Genomic DNA, 17,269 nt, shown 5'->3' with positions numbered 1-17,269 from the left:
ATTGCTCAAGTATGTTCAACAACACCCATTTGTTCATACAACTGTAATTATTCCTTAGAGTTTTCAACACACTACCAACTCTGTGTGTGCTTCGCACTTGTTTCGAGTTGTCTACAACTAATTGAAACTTGGTCGTCTAATGGTGGTTTCATACAACAAACACAAGATTGATATTTTTGTTTATTACTTCAAATTTTAACGTATAAAGCATTGGATTTCAGTAATTCGTATTTCGTACCTAAGATTCAACACCAATCATAGAGTTGTCATTGAATGTTGAAATATGAATTTGTTTTATTTCATTACACAGAATGCAGCCACTCTAGGTTACTGAAGTTTCAGGACAATGTTGGAAAATACGTAAACATTCAGGTTCAGGTAAATGAATCTACAGTCTCAAGAATGCATAAAATCTGCGACTGGATACAACTAAAACAAGATTAGGTTCAATGGGATATGCCACTTTGTGGCTAGTTTCACAATTATTAAGGCTATGGAGATTCACTATGGATGAGGTGTTCTTCGATGTATTGATACCGGTGATGTGTTCTCATGTGCATTTCCTTGTATCAAAGAACAGCACCAGTATCCTGCAAGGAAAGCATGGAAAATGTAACAATAATATGTAAACCCAAGCTGAACCAGTTACATCACTCCTTTGAAAAAGTTTGAGTTTGTCAGATATTGTAAAGATGAAGGAAACAGTGTTCTATAGATAGTCAACTTCTTTATTGCATTTAGTTCGAGGATTCAGTGTAGGTGCCAACACACCTATCAAGCAAGTTATCACTTGTGTAACGGTATGTGGAAACGTGGCACCCATTGCAATAAAGACGTTAACTATCCATACAACTTGGTTTTCCTTGACTTTGGAAAATGTCAGGAATGGAATGGCCTAGACAGTTTAAGTAACAAAACGGGCCATGGGATAGGATGCAATTGGCTTAGTTAGCCAGGAGTAAGAGCAACAGCTAGTCTCTGAAATGAACATATTTTACTGAAACAACGTTCATAGTGGAAAAAAAATAATATAATGAAATGGAGCCCTGAGACTTTCTTCATTTTCAGCTGAAGCTATGGAAATCTAGACTTGCCACATTTTCTAGTCTTGCGTGGATTTTCTTGGATATTTATACTTCAGGGTCTGTACGACAGACTAGCCAGGAGTGACCAATGGTCCTTTTCAGCTGACAATCATGGGAGCATCCACCAAGTTCACTTGTTCTCAAGGCTCTACCTTGCCCTGTCTGTTGTTTACCTTGCCGCAAGCACATTTCGTCAATAGTGCAGCCTGTCCTGTTTGCAGTTGACCAGAGTAGTTCAGTTGACCTGCTCTCAAGAAAGCTGCCTTGCTACCAGTTATCTAAAACTTAACTCAAGGGTGCTTTCCCACCATACTTGCATATTTTCCATCAATATACACATAACCCTTCGCCAACACAGGGTGACACAGGGCGCACCTTCGGTTAACCCAACAAAAAAGTTCACCTGCAATTCACGAAACAAAACTCACCTGTCTTCAGGTATCCTGATCTGAGCTGATATGAACTTGGCAATGTCTGTTGCGAGCTCTGGTTTGTTCGCCTGGCTGGCCCGGTTACTGTTGTGGTGAAGGTCAACGTTCATCATGGGTGCAGTGGATCCTGCTCTCATCATCTGTGCTTCCAGGTGGAGCTCCAGGGTCACATTCTAAACAAATAGTCTGTCATGATTAAAAGCTACATTCGTGATACAATTAGTGGAAAGGGTGCTTGGTGTGTTTGTTAGGTGTGTAGTTACAAAAGTATATCTCCATGCTAGCTTCCTGTTGGCTGAGTCGCCCCCTGGTTGGCGGTGAGTGAGTTAAGTTTTACACCGCACTCAACCACATGGCGACGGTCTGTAAATAAACGGGTCTGGACCAGACAATCCCGTGATCATCAGCGCGAGCATCGGTCTGCGCAATGGGGAGACCCGTGAAGGTCCTGAGTAGAATAGTCCTTCAGCAACCTATGCTTGCCATAAAAGGCGACTATACTTGTCGTAAGAGGCGACTAACGGGATCAGGTGGTCAGGCTCGCTGACTTGGTTGACACATGTCATCGGTTCCCAATTGCGCAGATCGATGCTCATGTTGTTGATCACTGGATTGTCTGGTCCAGACTCGATTATTCCCAGCCCGCCGCCATATAGTTCTGAACATCTGCAGCAGAATCTGATGTCGCAGTATGAGTGATATATGTTTTCGCCGGTTGATTTCATGATCATAGCCTTATTATTTGCATGACAGTATGCGTTTCTCCACACTGCACCTGTCTCCTAGTATCATTAGTTGCTGTGTCTTAGGCCTCAAATTTCATTGTTTCGGATGCTGTTTTCATCCTTGGAAGGTTTTGACACCACTTATTTCTTTTACCTGGTAGTGCCTAGTGAACTGGTAGTGTTTCTCATCACCAACACATTTTCCAGAAGAGCGAGTTTACTTTTATGCCGCTTTTGGCAATACTCCAGCAATATCAGTGCGTGGACATCAGAAATGAACTTCACACATTGTACCCATGTGGGAAATCGATCTCGGGTCTTGGGCGTGACGAGAGAACGCTTTAACCACTAGGTTACCCCACCGTCGCTTTCCAAGAAGAAATGTATGAGGGACAGTGACTCTTGTTAAAAAATGCTGCGTGGAGTGTTTAGACAAACTTATTATCCATTGGGTCATGGAGCACCACCTCAACTGTCATGAGGCTGTCGCGCGTCACTGACGGAGCGCCATGTTCTCAAATGACACTTACTGTTGCAACGCTAGGTTGTGTGTCATTAGCTTGTTTCTTGTTCGTTTCACAAACAGACGTTGTCAGACTTAGATTGTCGAGTGTAAAGGAACCGTACACAAATCTCTAAACCATTACCGACCCCTGATAAAATGGACTCCAGTGCAACTATCTTACATTGCCTGGGGAAAGCAAGCAGACATACAGTCATGGTACCGTATTCGAACTATTAACGGTGGAGAAAAAACTTGGCTTAATCGATGAATCGAAAGCCTTTCGAACAGAGTTTCTGGGAAATTATGTAACACTTCTACGTCGCTGCTGTCTTATCTGGATACCAGAAAAAAAGTGCTTCGTTATTCGGGCGTAGTTTGGGGCGCTGTTAACAACTACTTACAGATAAAAGGTTGGTCTGGTAACGCTTATTGGAATGCACTTATTCGGACCTCATAGAAACGCGCAACTTGGGTATCAGAAAGTGAAATATCAAAATTACAAAAAAAAACGAGTAACTGCGGTCGTAACGATCTGGAAGGGCCAACTAAATAAATTTCAGTGGGGTATGTCCATACTTCGTGATATGCATTCCGATTAAATATAGACCGGGACCAAAACAAGTCGATTTATCCGTCTGTTCGTTATAAAAGGAGTTTACTTGAATCAAAGACTGCACATCGCATCATGTGGATATCATCATCATCATCATTATCATAATCATCATTATCATCATCATCAGTGACAATTCTTATTCCGCTGCATTTCCAGTAACGATCAAACGAGGTTGTGAACTTTCTTTTGGACGTCAGTTTAGTTCACATTTTCAAAAATACCAAACGCCACGAGTCCAGGAGGAAGCATATGGTACAGGTCGGGAGCTCCCTGTATGGCTGGTCGTAGTGTGAGGTTAGACATGGTTAGGCCCTCTGTACAGCATGACACTGATATACGTGCCAATACTTGACACGACATATTGATAACCCGGCGTTAGACCCAGCACAATGATACAGTTACTGAAGTTACCAATGTAAAGAACGTTGTCGACCGTACTGACTTGCATGAACTGTCTGCTCAACAGCAGTCAATAGTGATATACTGGCAGGGATTAGCACTGCCAGAGTGTGCTCGACCCGAATGAACATGAACGACATGAATACGACTGAATATCAACTGTTATTGACTTGCGTGAGATCTTGCAGCTACATGGGATTCTCATCACAGTTTCTTTTGATATTGAATATATCATCACACCTTGTAAGTTTTCTATTTATCACAAGTTTTGTTTAACAACAAAGTACATTTCCCGTTTGTAAACATATTAACAAATGCCTTAAGGGCAAAGGACCAGCTATCCCATCTCCAACTGGAGAGATATTAGTCATGGATTTAATCTGGTCGTAGCGCCATGGTAACTGATGGTGTCACAATAATATTCAAAGTATAGTGACGTCATTTCATTCACCCAATGTGGGGTGATAAAAATGAATATTTCTTGTTAACAGTAATACATCTGGGACGATTTCTGCATGAAAGACATATAGAGCAGGAAACGACAATCAGCGATTGTATGAAAGCGAAAAAGAGAGACTGTTTAGGCTCTGCGCTTAAGACAGAAATTTAGATTAGGAACTTTGAAGATTAACATATTTCTGTCCAGGGGAAAAATTATGAATCTACAGACTAGCGATAGTTTTGTTTTGATGATGTCTCTACATGGGTAAGACGTTTCCAGCCAGTTTGATGGCATTGTCACAAGACAAACTTTCTTTCTCCATAATCCATGACAAATATCTATACATAATTCAAGACAGTTATCTGATAATTGTTTATGCATATTCATAACAAATGTCCCTGTACATAAATATCAAAAGCTCATTCACTGTAGCACTACGTCTGGCTACGGTACCGAGGGGAACTGGTTTTATTAACGCAGGGTTTTGATCAGTTATTAACACTCTAGCCACATATCATTGCACATACCATATCAGGTGAACCACTCGTTTGCCATGTGTTCAGTAAGGCATACCCTGATCTAAACTGCATAAGAAAGCGTAAACCCATCTTTGATGAAGCATGAACATGAAACAAACACGTGGGCTTGCCAGGATCTGATGACCAAAATGATCTTGAGGAACCTCAGTTTGTACGCCGCATAACCGTCCCGTAGGTGTCACCAGAGTGATGCGATTTTGTCCTAGACCACGCCACATCGTCTGATTGAATCACTCACTCCCTCACTCCTCTGATCACCCACACATTCCCTCCCTTCCTCACTCCCTCACTCACTAACTCAAACATTCTGTCTTACCTTAGTCTCAATGCCGAAGAGTTTGGCCATATATTCCGTTAGCTTGCTGAGGAACTCCTTTTGAATAGACTTGTTATGTACATTTGTTCTCATTACCATGGCAACGGCCGACATGTTGTTAGTTGATGTCGAACGCCTTCTCCAGCAGGGTACAGAAGAGTCAACTCGACTTCTCACACACCGGGCACAACTAACACAGTTGACCTCCCAGACAACTATTTATACAGAGAATATTGTCAATGTCAACAACAAAATATGTCGCCGTGATAGATTGATATTGAGATATTTCACAGCTGTAATGTTGTGATCGTGTTTGGTTTGTTGATAGACTTCGGACAGCTGGATTTAAATCCGAAAGCAAACACTGCCTCGAAATCCAGGTGATCCGCTACTCCTGAAATGAGACTTATAATCTCATTTGTATTGAGCTAATCCAAACCTCACTGGAATTTACCTCGAGCGGGTCTCGTTAAAGAAACCCAAGGACTTCTGAAATTTATCAAAATTTGGCAGCGTTGAAGGAATTACAGAGGTTTACTAAATACATTTATATTACAAGTTTGAAAGATCTCCACTCACGCTGACCAGTGATCTGACAGATCCAAGGATCCCTTACCATGGATCAGCGGTAATTATGTCCGTACTGAGGGAAAGCAGTCGGTCGTACAACGGTAAACCACTATCAGACTTATCTACTTCTCCGGCGTTCCTCCACGGACGGGCATAATCCACCTGGGTGTTTAGGTGTGTCACGTGACACGAAGCCCCCTACACGATCGTATCGTGTCATAAAGATCACACAGGTAACCCTTGAGTGGCCCGGAAGCCTGCTACCTGAGACGGGCCTCGCACCTGTTTGTTGCAGGGTGCACGCGGGGAGCGTCTCAATACCTGTAAGGCACAGTTCCCAGTATTGCAGTATCTAGTGAATAAATGTCAAATAAAGAAAATTATTACGTGTGACAATTATTGTATGTGACTAAAAATTTAGTGATCTGGGGTTATTTTTTAAAAGTTTAGTTTCATGCCGCACTCAGCAATATTCCAGCTATATGGTGAGCGGTCTGTGAACAATCGAGTCTGGACCAGGTAATCCAACAGTGTGAGCATCGATCTACGTAACTGGAACACGGTGACGTGTGTCAGTCAAATTGGTGATCTTGACCACCCGATCCCGTTAGTTGCCTCTGGTTAAAGGGGAATTGTTGGAGATACGGAATATAGACAGGATCTTCCGGATTATTGAGTGAGTAAGTGAGTACTTTTTAACGCCACCTTGTACAGTTCTCCAGTCATATAGTGGATTTTCGGCTATGTGTATGACCATAGCAGGGGCGTTTACCACTGCATAACAAGTCTACAAAATATCAGCGCACCGAATTGGGATTCGAACCTATAACCAAAGGTTTCTGGCGTGCCCAAGAGAAGCAACACAGGAATGCCATTTGAGGCGACTTAACTCGGACGACTTGGCCAACTGTGGCAACTGTATACAACTGAAGGCAGGTCTGTTACGCCGTCGGCTTGTAGCAGCGTACAGCGTCCAGATGGGGATGACATTATGGAAACAATATAACTACCCTCCCCACATTTTATCGTTCATGGCATCTGTTCCTACGATGAATCGTGACGAGGTAGATGTGCTCTTTGGATGAGGTTTGTGTGGGAGTGCTCAATACATGCATGTCCCTTCTCGATGGGAATGTTTGGACTTTGCGCATTATTCACCGAACAAAACATTATTCCACCGTTCGTGAAATATTATTCATTTCTACTTAAAGCTATATTCGTTTCTACCTCAAGAAGTATTCATTTAATCGTTAAGCTTTATTCATTTGTTTTGGTAAGATTATTTAATGTCTTCATTAAGCATTTTCATTTATCGTTTAACACTATTCATTTCTTTTACCCATTTTACCCATTCCGTCGTTAAGCATTATTCATTTCTTTATTAAGCATTATCCATTCATTCGCCTATACAGCAGTAAAGTGTATCTTACACTTAGATGCTCAACATTTATATCAAGCTACATGTTATTTTTTATAAGCATACTCATCAGTAATTCGAATGAAAATCGTCGAGAAGAACCCTTGACTATATGAAAATAACCCTTCACATTCACAGTTGATTTATGTCATATGACGAAGTGTCTCCGACCCCCCGTCGACTGTAGCTGAACACGAGCCATGACTTCTGTGATTAATCATTGTCTGTGTCGGATATCTCCTTGACCTGAACGACTATGTTGTCTTTGAACGAGTTGGTAGCACCAATACAAAAACACAAAAGGGGTGCTTCAGAGAGTTTTGTTTAATTCTGAATAATATCGCTATTTTACAAAGTGATGTGAATCGTTCTAATTACGACATGTAGAGGTTATAATTAACTCCACCTTTTAACTGTTCAATGTCAGTCAAAGACTGAGAGTGTTTGAGAGAGTGAGTGGGAGTATAATGCCGCTGTAAACAATATGTAAGTTTAGGGTGGCCACGATATCAATCATTGGACTGATTCAGATTATTTCAAAAGCCGAAGTAATGCACATATCTGCGGACACCGAATGACGGGTACAGACAACCTAATATTTGGATTCCGTGCAAATCTTGGGTTCAAACCTCTGACCATACGCCATGCAACATGCAAAAGGAACCGCACACCCTAGGAGTGAAAGAGTTAAAATTTAACACCGAACTGGCATTGTTTCACGAGACCAAGTGTGTACATATGTCTCGGCCCTCAGACGGCGGGATCAGTATTCTTTGTGCGAGAAGATGATTTCCATTCGCATTCTCAAATGCCAATGATATAAATTTACCTTTATCTATATAAATAGTTACAGAATTTGTCTTTGTTTTTCAAGCTGAATTGTAGCTGGGTGAATTTGATATACGAACTAGTGTAAAACATTGTAATACTGACAAGTCCAGGTCCGTTGTAACATGATCTTGTTTTGAAAAGCGCCCCTTATATTTAATTCACGGAGTATTAACCCTGCAAGCCATTGTTCCATATACCGATGTCCACGATATGGAGCCTCGCCACACATCACGATCTCCACAGTGTGTATATTGTCCCTTAACATGGCGGTCTCACATTAACGGTTATCCGAACCCGTGTCTCCAATTGATTGTTTAACGCAGCACTCAGCCTATTGATCAACAGCATGAGCATCTATCTACGCAACTAGGATACTTTGACACGTGTCAAACGAGTCAGCGAGCCTGACCATCCGATCCCGTTACTCGCCTCTTCCGACAAGCATGACTTACTGAAGATCAATTCTAACCCCGATCTTGGCGGGTTTCAAACCCAATCCCACTCACATAGCCTTATCGTGATGCTAACTAGTGAACGTAGTCTAGGAATATATTCAACCATTTTATTCACCTGGACTGTAAACACAGAGTAATAGAAAACCATAACTCCCAAAAGGATAAAGTGGTGTCGAAGGAGTTTGTACATAGTTGACGCATGACTCACAGTTGCACGTGGTCTTGCAAATACTAAAGGCACTACCCAACATTCATGCACGTATTGCATGTCTAGTACATCATATCATCAATACATAAACTACACATCAAACAAAATATTATTAAAGCTTTGCAGTATCGCGTGGATGTGTCCTGAAAACGCAAGTACATTCTTGAGGGATTTGGTTGGATTTGGAAGAATTTGCAGAGATCGTGTTGATGCTGTCCACATGGAATCTGCAAACGTCACGAGGTGAACTCACCGCCCAGGATAATAGAATTCATCTGAAATAAAATATTTAATATGTATTAATATACCAGAATACAGAGAGGGAGGGAAGTTATATGCCGCTTTCAGCAATAGTCCAACAATGTCACGGCGGGGGACACCAGAATGTATATATATATATATATATATGTAGCATTTACAACATTTGGGGTCATATCACTAGATATAGTCCGGCTGTCCATTGTTTAACCAGACAAATCAGTGATTATGGCGACTGGGTCACAGATCTATATCATCTCGATTCAATTAAATATAATCAGCAACGTGAAACATTCGGCTATGTCAAATGAATTAAATGTTTCTCAAGCACATTTTTCTCAGTCGGTGCTGTAGGAGGTTTAGATTCCCCTTTAAAATGAAAGGTGCGTTCACCATCGGTCAGTTGAAGCAAACAAAGATGAAGTGATAACCATGTATTATCAAAGTCAATTACAATCACATGTCATTTCTTATTACGTTTTGCTTCAAAATCGTCAAAATAACGATGAGCATGACTTACACTCTAAAGTGAACGCTATTTGACGCTTAAACAACTATCTTAACGTAAATGTACTATTTGCTTCTGCAGCAGCCAGGCTTTTTCACTAAACATTATACCTTGTGAGTGAGTGAGTGAGTGAGTGAGCAAGCATTTCAGTTTCATATAAGCAGTCCCACTCCACATCCTTCCCTTTAAAACGAAAGGTGAAGCGGCAAACATACATCATCAAAGAAATTGTATCACAGAACATAAATATCGCGTAAAAAGTACATGTTTCTAACCTTAAGGGTACAATAACGATTCGAGTAATTCTCGGTTGCCATTGGTCAGTTGAAGAAAACACCACCCTCCTACCCAGAGTTCCATGGCTGAGTTTCTGTCGTATTGTCATTTCGTATTACGATTTGCTTCAAAACCATAAAAATAACGATGGTCATTGGATTTACTTAATTACGCCGGAGTTACATGTGCATGTTTAAGTCTACATACAAAGCTGCTGACACGATGTATTTGCAGGTGATCAGTTCGGAGTTGGATGTTTTTCACGTGTTTGGTAAGACACTCACATGGACGATGTAGATATAGCACAGAGACATGAGTGTTATCACAGTCGGGTAGAAGAAATACAGCGACGTGCTCACATAGTCCTGAAAATATAAATGTTAATTCGTCAGCCACTGAATCCCGGAATGGAAAATATAAATACAAACTCCGACATGAAGCATCTGCACTCAACACGAATAGAGAATCGCCGAGTAAGTGTTCATCACTTACAGTCTGAGCTGAACGCTTTTAAACACTTAGAAGTAGATCATCCATAAAGTTTTGGCATTTCTAGCGAATATGAATTTCGAACCTACGGCAATAGTCTCCTGTATGAAGAAGGGACGCAACTCTGCAAGAGATATCCGCTGCGTTCAATGTCTGTAGCATTCTTTGTGCCAAGTAGAGGAGAGGTAATCATAAAAACTTATGTTCAGGAATGTTACCCATATTTTGTCCATAGCAATGGCGATGACAAGGTACTGGAACATCTGTTGAGTGAAGAACCGCCACATCCAGAGGAAGAGCCAGGTAGACGAGGCATGGAGAAGAGTCGTTTGTACTGTCTGGTCAAAGGAAAAATAGGTTTTTGTTTAGAGTGAGTGAGTTTAGTTTTACGCCACTCTTAACAATATTCCAGCAATATCACGATGGGGGACACCAGAAAATGGACTTCACACATTGTACCCATGTGGTGAATCGAACCCGGGTCTTCGGCGTGACAAGCGAACGCTTTACTCACAAGGCTACCACACCTCCCCTCCGGAGTATAGAATGATCACCATACATATGATCATGCATTTTGAATACCTGTTCAAAGGGGGCCATCTGGGCATCAAGGCCATTTGTCTAGGACTCATGCAGCTATACAATGCAATAATCCAGTCATCGATACAATCCAGTGACTAATACTATGAAAATCGATCAAAACATTAGGATACATGACGAGACTTGTCTTGTTTCTTGTTTAACGCCACATTCCACCATATGTCAGCTGTATAGTGTAAATATTTCAGTCTGGACCAGACAATCCAGTGACTGATTCCGTGAGTCCCGATCTACGCAACTGGGATATCATATCAGGGTGAACCTGGCCACGCGATCTCGTTTGCCGCCTCAGACGTGAGTTGCTGAAGACCAGTTATTACCCTAATCTTCTGTGGTTCACTAATGTTATCTTTCTATGCTGTGATGACTGAAAGTTGTCCACTAAAATATCCAGTTTAACTCACTCACACACTCACTGCTGAACCAAGTCAACCCTACCGTTAGCTGAGAATCTGGGAATGGCGTCTCCAGGAACCGCTCGAGATGCATGACAAAATAGCCCAGGAATCCGTATGATAGTACGACCAACAGTGCGTACAAGAAAATGTTGAAAACAATCATCCGATTTGATGGGACGTGTACATTTAAACCTTTTCCAACAAACTCCTCATTTGGCCTTCGTCTTCCGTAATGTCTTACAGCATAGACGCAAACGCCTACGCACAAGGAGACCCCTCCAATAATGTCGCATACGCTGTTCAGAGTTGTTCCATACATACCGTGAAAGGAGCTGAATATTGGCCGACCAGCCTGGCTGCGAAAGACGACACCAGCAAAACTAACCAACCATGTTCGGAGCTCGAAGAAAAACGTTCCCATTTGTCGATGACGCAAGTTGTCTGACGACACCATCTTTCCAACGACGATGCTGATGACGGCGTGAGTGACGCTGATGATGTTGGGGGAGATGAAGGAAAAGACTTTACTGAAGTCGGTCATGTAGTTGAACACATCCGTGGAGGGCCTGATAATGTAATGGTTTGTCTGGTCCAAGACTAGCAGCCTTATTGTCAGTGGATGGAAGGGTGAGAATCGACTGGGGTCGTTAATGGATGCTTCTTTGACTAAACTGGTGTTGTGGAGCGTATAATATAAGATCATATCCATTATGATGTAATACAATGCTATCACACAACACACTGACAGAATCACAGAATTATCACCACGAAAGCTGTGGAAACAAGGCGCCATTTCAAACTTCCACTCAATAAATCTGGCAAAATAATTCTTATTCAAAATTTAAGCATACTTAATTCAATAGCAGATAGGCAGTTCAGTTGCCCTTTCCACAGTCAAGGCCATGTGGTCTATTCAGATTCATTGTTTCATATTTCATTGTTCATATTTCTTCATGGTCAGTTGAATGTGTCCAGATAATACTTCCAACACCAATACCAAACACTCAAGTAAAATCACGAAGCTGTCAATATTTGGTAGACCACTTCTGTAGCTGTCATGGCAGTTCAAGCTTATTTGGCCAAAAACTAAAGAAAAGAAGAAAACACATGTTAGATCGTGTCTAATAACACAAGCCACCTAACTGTTTATCAAAGAAAATAGTAGGTCACCCCTCACAATACATGAATGCGTGGTCTCAGTATTGGTGAATCACGTATATCTTCTCCGATGAATGTGTGCAGAAAACGTAAACGAGATTTTGGAAAAGATATTCAGTCTCGTTCCACAACGTGTTACTTGTTGCACATGTCCAGTCACGCTTACGTTCATTTATAGACTTGCATCGTGTCTACTCGTTTACCCAACATTAAACTGATAACAAGAGTCGTCACTTGGGAACCGCCCTAGGTACAATGCGGGTACCTATTCTACCCCAATACACCAATTTAACTTCTGTCAAAGGCATTTTAGTTGTATAGATGAAGGAAACTTGGTTTTCCTATACCAGTTTCGGTTGGAACTTCGGTAGTCTGTCCTAGACACCCTGAAACAAATTTATCCAATAAATCCCTGCAAGTCTAGAAAATGAAGAAAGTCTCGGGGCTTCATTTCATTATATTATTTTTTTACTATGAACCTTTTTTCAGTAAAATATATTCATTTCAGAGACTAGTTGTTAGTCTAGAACTTCGGGGTCTAAAATGACACAGAAACAACTGATTTCGTGACAAGAAACATTCCAGAAATCGAAAATATGTTCATGGTGTTCGGAGAACGTGAAACAAACTGCATGAATACAACTGGTTACAGCTTATGTCCGAGCACACCTGACTAACGAGTGACCGCGGGAAGCAGGGCAGTCGCACTGTCGTCCACATCAATTTAGCTAACTGGCGAAACTACCAGGCAAGGGAAGTAACTCTGGTGCGCTTTGGTGACCAATGACGATCATTGTTCGGAAACTGAAACAAACACTTTTAAGGTTACCCTTTAGCTGAAAGTTTTTGATTCCAGAAGTAAAACCTGTTTAGTTTAACTGCACTGTCTGAAGACAGATATACTCACGATATTTATGACCGCGATTCACTTAGTCCCTCCCTGATCTGTCGATGGAGCCTCCCATGACGCCTCAGTCTGTTAACTATGTCGAATCTATATTTAGACAGACCGGTCACCGTTAAACACTGCATGACAGCCCTTTTGTGAAGTGTCATACATGTGTATTTACAAAAGGAACTGAGTTGCTGCATTTTCAGAAATGTTTTTATAAATGAATACTCGTTAGATAGAAATGATGTGTAGAGTTTTGGAACTTGTTTATATCCACAGTTGAACACTGTACTTTCACTCTATAAAAGCCGCTTTGAATATTGCTCACAGCGGTAGTAAACCTTCACTCAAATTAAAGCGTCACATTGAATAGGCCACCACACTTATTGGCAAAATATGTCACTCACACATTTCTCAGTGTGGCAATAAATTAAACTTTCCCTCATACATTGTTCAATGTGGTAACAAAATAAACTTTCCCTCGTACATTGCTAAATGTGGCAATAATTAAGCAATGTGGCAACAAAATAAACTTTCCCTCGTACATTGCTCAATGTGGCAATAATTAAGCAATGTGGCAATAAAATAAACTTTCCCTCGTACATTGCTCAATGTAGTAATAAATTAAGCTTTCACTTATACATTGCTTAATGTGGCAGTAAAATAAATTTTCTCTTACGCGCTGCTCATTGTGGCAGTTATCGTTTACTCACGCTTTGCATACATGACGGTAAAGTTTCACTCACACATTGCTCAACGTAGCGATAAACATTCACTCACGCTTACATTGATCAACGTTCACTCTTTTAAGTCATCTTGAATATTGATCAATAAACTTTAAACATCATACTCTGACTGTATGCATTTGGCAGTATATTTCATTCACCAACTAACAAGTCTTATATATGTATTTAGCACCTATGTTTTTCAATTCACGGATTTGTCTCTGAATGCTGACACACATTTTACCCACACAAGGATGTAAAGATGGCTTTCCATTATATTGTTGCAAGAAGTTCGACGGATCCTCTACAGCAATATCCAGTGAATAGTATTGTCTGACGTATTCAGCGTTGTGCAATTGTTTTTAACAGTGGTTTGCAAGCTAGATCTACTGTATAGTCAGTGTTTCGTGTAATTCCGTTCAAGTGATATAACTTCATGCTTTGGGCACAAAGAGAATTTGAAACGCCCATATCACTTCGAATATCGCATTTTTCATCGAAATTTAATAACATCAAACACAAAGGCATATATATTGTGCGGAAGTTGAACAAAAAGTGATACGATTGATTCGGTATTGATTTCACTATTACATGACAATATATAGTTGTACCGTAAGTAAATGAGCATTTACATTAACACTCAGTTAAGTCATTTTCTTAAAGATATGCGTGGTTTTATTACCGAAGATCGAGACCAGTAATTAGATTTATCCTCTTTACAGATTCACGTCATTTGGATGCTTCTTACATTGGCAATACGTATTGTAATCAGGTCATAACATGTGTGTCCGAATCACTCAAGAATGTAGCCTGATAACCTGTCTCTACGGTGTAAAACAGTGTCTTTTCTGAGCAACATGTTCACCTGTAGTGCGTCATACTTGTACATGTGGTCATACTTGTAGTGAGTGGGCGAGTAAGTTTGGTTTTACGCCGCTTTTAGCAACATTTTAGCAATACCACACCTTGGAACGCTAGGAATTGGCTTCCCACACTCTACTCATGTGGGGAATCGAACCCGGATCTACAGCGTTTCGAGCGGACGTCTGAACCACATGGCTACCCCACGGCTCCAGTGCTTGTAGGATATGTTTTGGATAAGGCAATTCATGCAAGTATTCAGTATGCTAATTAAGGTTTTTATTTGATAGTTAGCATTTGCTGCATCACCACTGAATATGTGTGTGTGTGCATGCGTGTGCATGTTCACGTGTTGTTTATACAGGTGTGCTTATACTTATCATACCCTATTACTATCTCTTGGTATTTACTTACATGGCTTGCCCTATAATGGCTTTGAAAACATTACGCGGAACACCAGCGAATACACTGGAAGTGAAGTCTGTTAATACACGTATGTGTTTCAAATCTACTATAAAAAATCGCGAATGTAAGTCGTCAACCCTCTGATCAATCGGTACACTCGCAAACAGGCAGAGGCGTGACTGTGATTTTACGGGCGCATCATATTATACCCCAGGCGAGACTTGATGACTTTCCAGTTACGAAAGACTAGGTCGACTTTTTGTTACGAGAGTGTATTTTCTGTAAATTTTATTATTAATTAAGTAATAAGTTTTACTGGGCCACAAAGTTTATTGTTTTGGATGATAATAATTATGGGTCACATTTCGTTTCATAAATGTTCACTACTATTTTGGCAGCAGGCGTTCAGGAGATGCTTTAGCGTTACCTCCTCTTGGGTTTATGTTTTGATTATTTGTGCGTACTTCCGGGAGACTAGAAGAGTCCACGTTGCTGACGATGCTGGTAAGTGCTCGAACTTTCAGGAAATGTTGACTGTATATATAGTGGCCATTTACTGTGATGTGGACACGGAAATACACACAGATAACTGGACTACATAACTCGGCCTCTCCATCAACGCTCAACATAACCGCAGCCTGACCGCTCGCTGTGTTACATTCTGCATAACTGTTTCTCACTCTCACATCAAGACTTCGACCAGTTGACATTATATTTGTGACCCATTACTTTAGATTGACTCAGTTGTATTGTACATGAAACCTCTCTTGTGAACCTTTTGTATCTTGCCTTTGTTTTTGCTGAATACAAAAATACTGAAAATCTTACACTTTTCTGTGCTATATTTTGCTGGTTCTGTGAGGATTTCGTTCACCTTTTGTCACGGCAAATTGTTAATCATAACAATTTGATCCATGAAAGTTGCCTACCTTTGCTGAAAACGTACTCCACATTGTGGGTTTGTACAACGTTTATCCATCTGTTTTCCGAATCACACGAAATTAATCATTCGGAACTTACGAGGCATGTCAAAATGAGTGTTACAGTGAAAATATATCATTCGTCGGTCCTTCTGTACCTTCGTTCCGCCGTTTGGGAACGAGGGGATACATTTCATATATATGTGTCGGGTATCTTTTAGGAGATAAACATCATGTGTTGGCCAATTTCCGGGTGTTGTTGAGTATTTGAAGCACGGGAATTCATTTGGAACCGACTGCGTCAGCCGAAATATTCCCGTTCTTTAATACTCAATAACACCCGGAAATTGGCCAACACATGATGTTTATCGACATTGTACAAACAAAAGTAAACCAAAGGGTTTTACTGTCTGCACTCGTTTACATCGAGTACGGGTACAGCAGTGAAGTGTCATCAGCAGGCCGTTTCAGCTGGTTCCTATGGTAGCGTTTGGAGTTGCTCATTTGTGACGTCATTCTGACTTTACGTCACAATATGATTTGAATGACATCACCACTGTTGATGACTCAACAAAACAATTGTTTGCGAGGTCAATACGCAGTGAATAGTCTTTCAGTTTCCGGGAATCTAATACCATTTGATCATGCTTTTCAACCAATCAGATTACAGAACACAGTGACTTTTGGTTTACAATTATGAATGAATGAGTTATTGAAGAAATTGCCCTTTTTGAACAAATTACCGAACTAAATAAAAGAGAAACGCGTTTGATGACGTTCAACAATGAGATCTGTTTTTCAATAGTGCAATATTTGATATGAATCCTACAGTTGGTGTTGTACTCTATGTTTATGGTGTGTCGTGAACTGTTTTTAACATAAGGCATGGTGTATATTTTCTTTTGCTCGTCTGTGTAGTACATACGTGATATTTATGTCTTCATAACTATGATACAATGTTCTGTATCTGTCTAATTGTAGACCTAGAACGCTGTGGCACCAGTCACCTGCTTTAAGAATTCCATCCTGAGTGGAAACCGGATGTCAGTAAAGAAAATATAAGTTTGATCAACTACCGGTGTGCGTGTTACCACAACAGCTTCTTGTCTCGACTGTCAGCGAGCTGTGCCTCCTATTATTACTAACTTAGATGTCGTCTAAAAAGTCGTTTTATTCGTCTCCAACAGCACAGTAGTGTTCTGGTCGGACAAAAATTCCAAATGTCTTAAAATAGTGTTCTGTT

General features: G+C 40.7%; 2 protein-coding genes across 4 annotated transcripts; both read right to left on the bottom strand.

Moving 5' to 3' along the window:
- Window positions 1-167: 167 nt before the first annotated feature.
- Window positions 168-5,815, bottom strand: LOC137272938 (uncharacterized). 3 transcript variants are annotated; one of them, XM_067805363.1, is made up of 4 exons: window positions 5,672-5,815; window positions 5,056-5,270; window positions 1,514-1,689; window positions 168-590 (listed from the first exon to the last, which is right to left on the bottom strand). In XM_067805363.1, the coding sequence occupies exons 2-4, from the start codon at window positions 5,167-5,169 to the stop codon at window positions 551-553; spliced, it is 330 nt and encodes a 109-aa protein (XP_067661464.1). In that variant the 5' UTR covers window positions 5,170-5,270; window positions 5,672-5,815; the 3' UTR covers window positions 168-550. The 3 variants fall into 3 exon arrangements, with proteins under 3 accessions (XP_067661464.1, XP_067661466.1, XP_067661465.1); XM_067805365.1 differs by having other exon boundaries at window positions 5,635-5,797; XM_067805364.1 differs by having other exon boundaries at window positions 5,056-5,449; window positions 5,672-5,789.
- A 1,533-nt stretch (window positions 5,816-7,348) lies between these two features.
- Window positions 7,349-13,221, bottom strand: LOC137272936 (ceramide phosphoethanolamine synthase-like). The gene is made up of 5 exons (XM_067805362.1): window positions 13,131-13,221; window positions 11,106-12,151; window positions 10,286-10,405; window positions 9,863-9,943; window positions 7,349-8,811 (listed from the first exon to the last, which is right to left on the bottom strand). The coding sequence occupies exons 2-5, from the start codon at window positions 11,856-11,858 to the stop codon at window positions 8,773-8,775; spliced, it is 993 nt and encodes a 330-aa protein (XP_067661463.1). The 5' UTR covers window positions 11,859-12,151; window positions 13,131-13,221; the 3' UTR covers window positions 7,349-8,772.
- Between the last annotated feature and the right edge of the window lie 4,048 nt (window positions 13,222-17,269).

Source organism: Haliotis asinina, chromosome 2 (assembly GCF_037392515.1).
Source record: "Haliotis asinina isolate JCU_RB_2024 chromosome 2, JCU_Hal_asi_v2, whole genome shotgun sequence".
Taxonomy (NCBI): domain Eukaryota; kingdom Metazoa; phylum Mollusca; class Gastropoda; order Lepetellida; family Haliotidae; genus Haliotis; species Haliotis asinina.
Note: the sequence above shows the minus strand (reverse complement) of the source record. Positions and strands in the feature narration are given on the sequence as shown.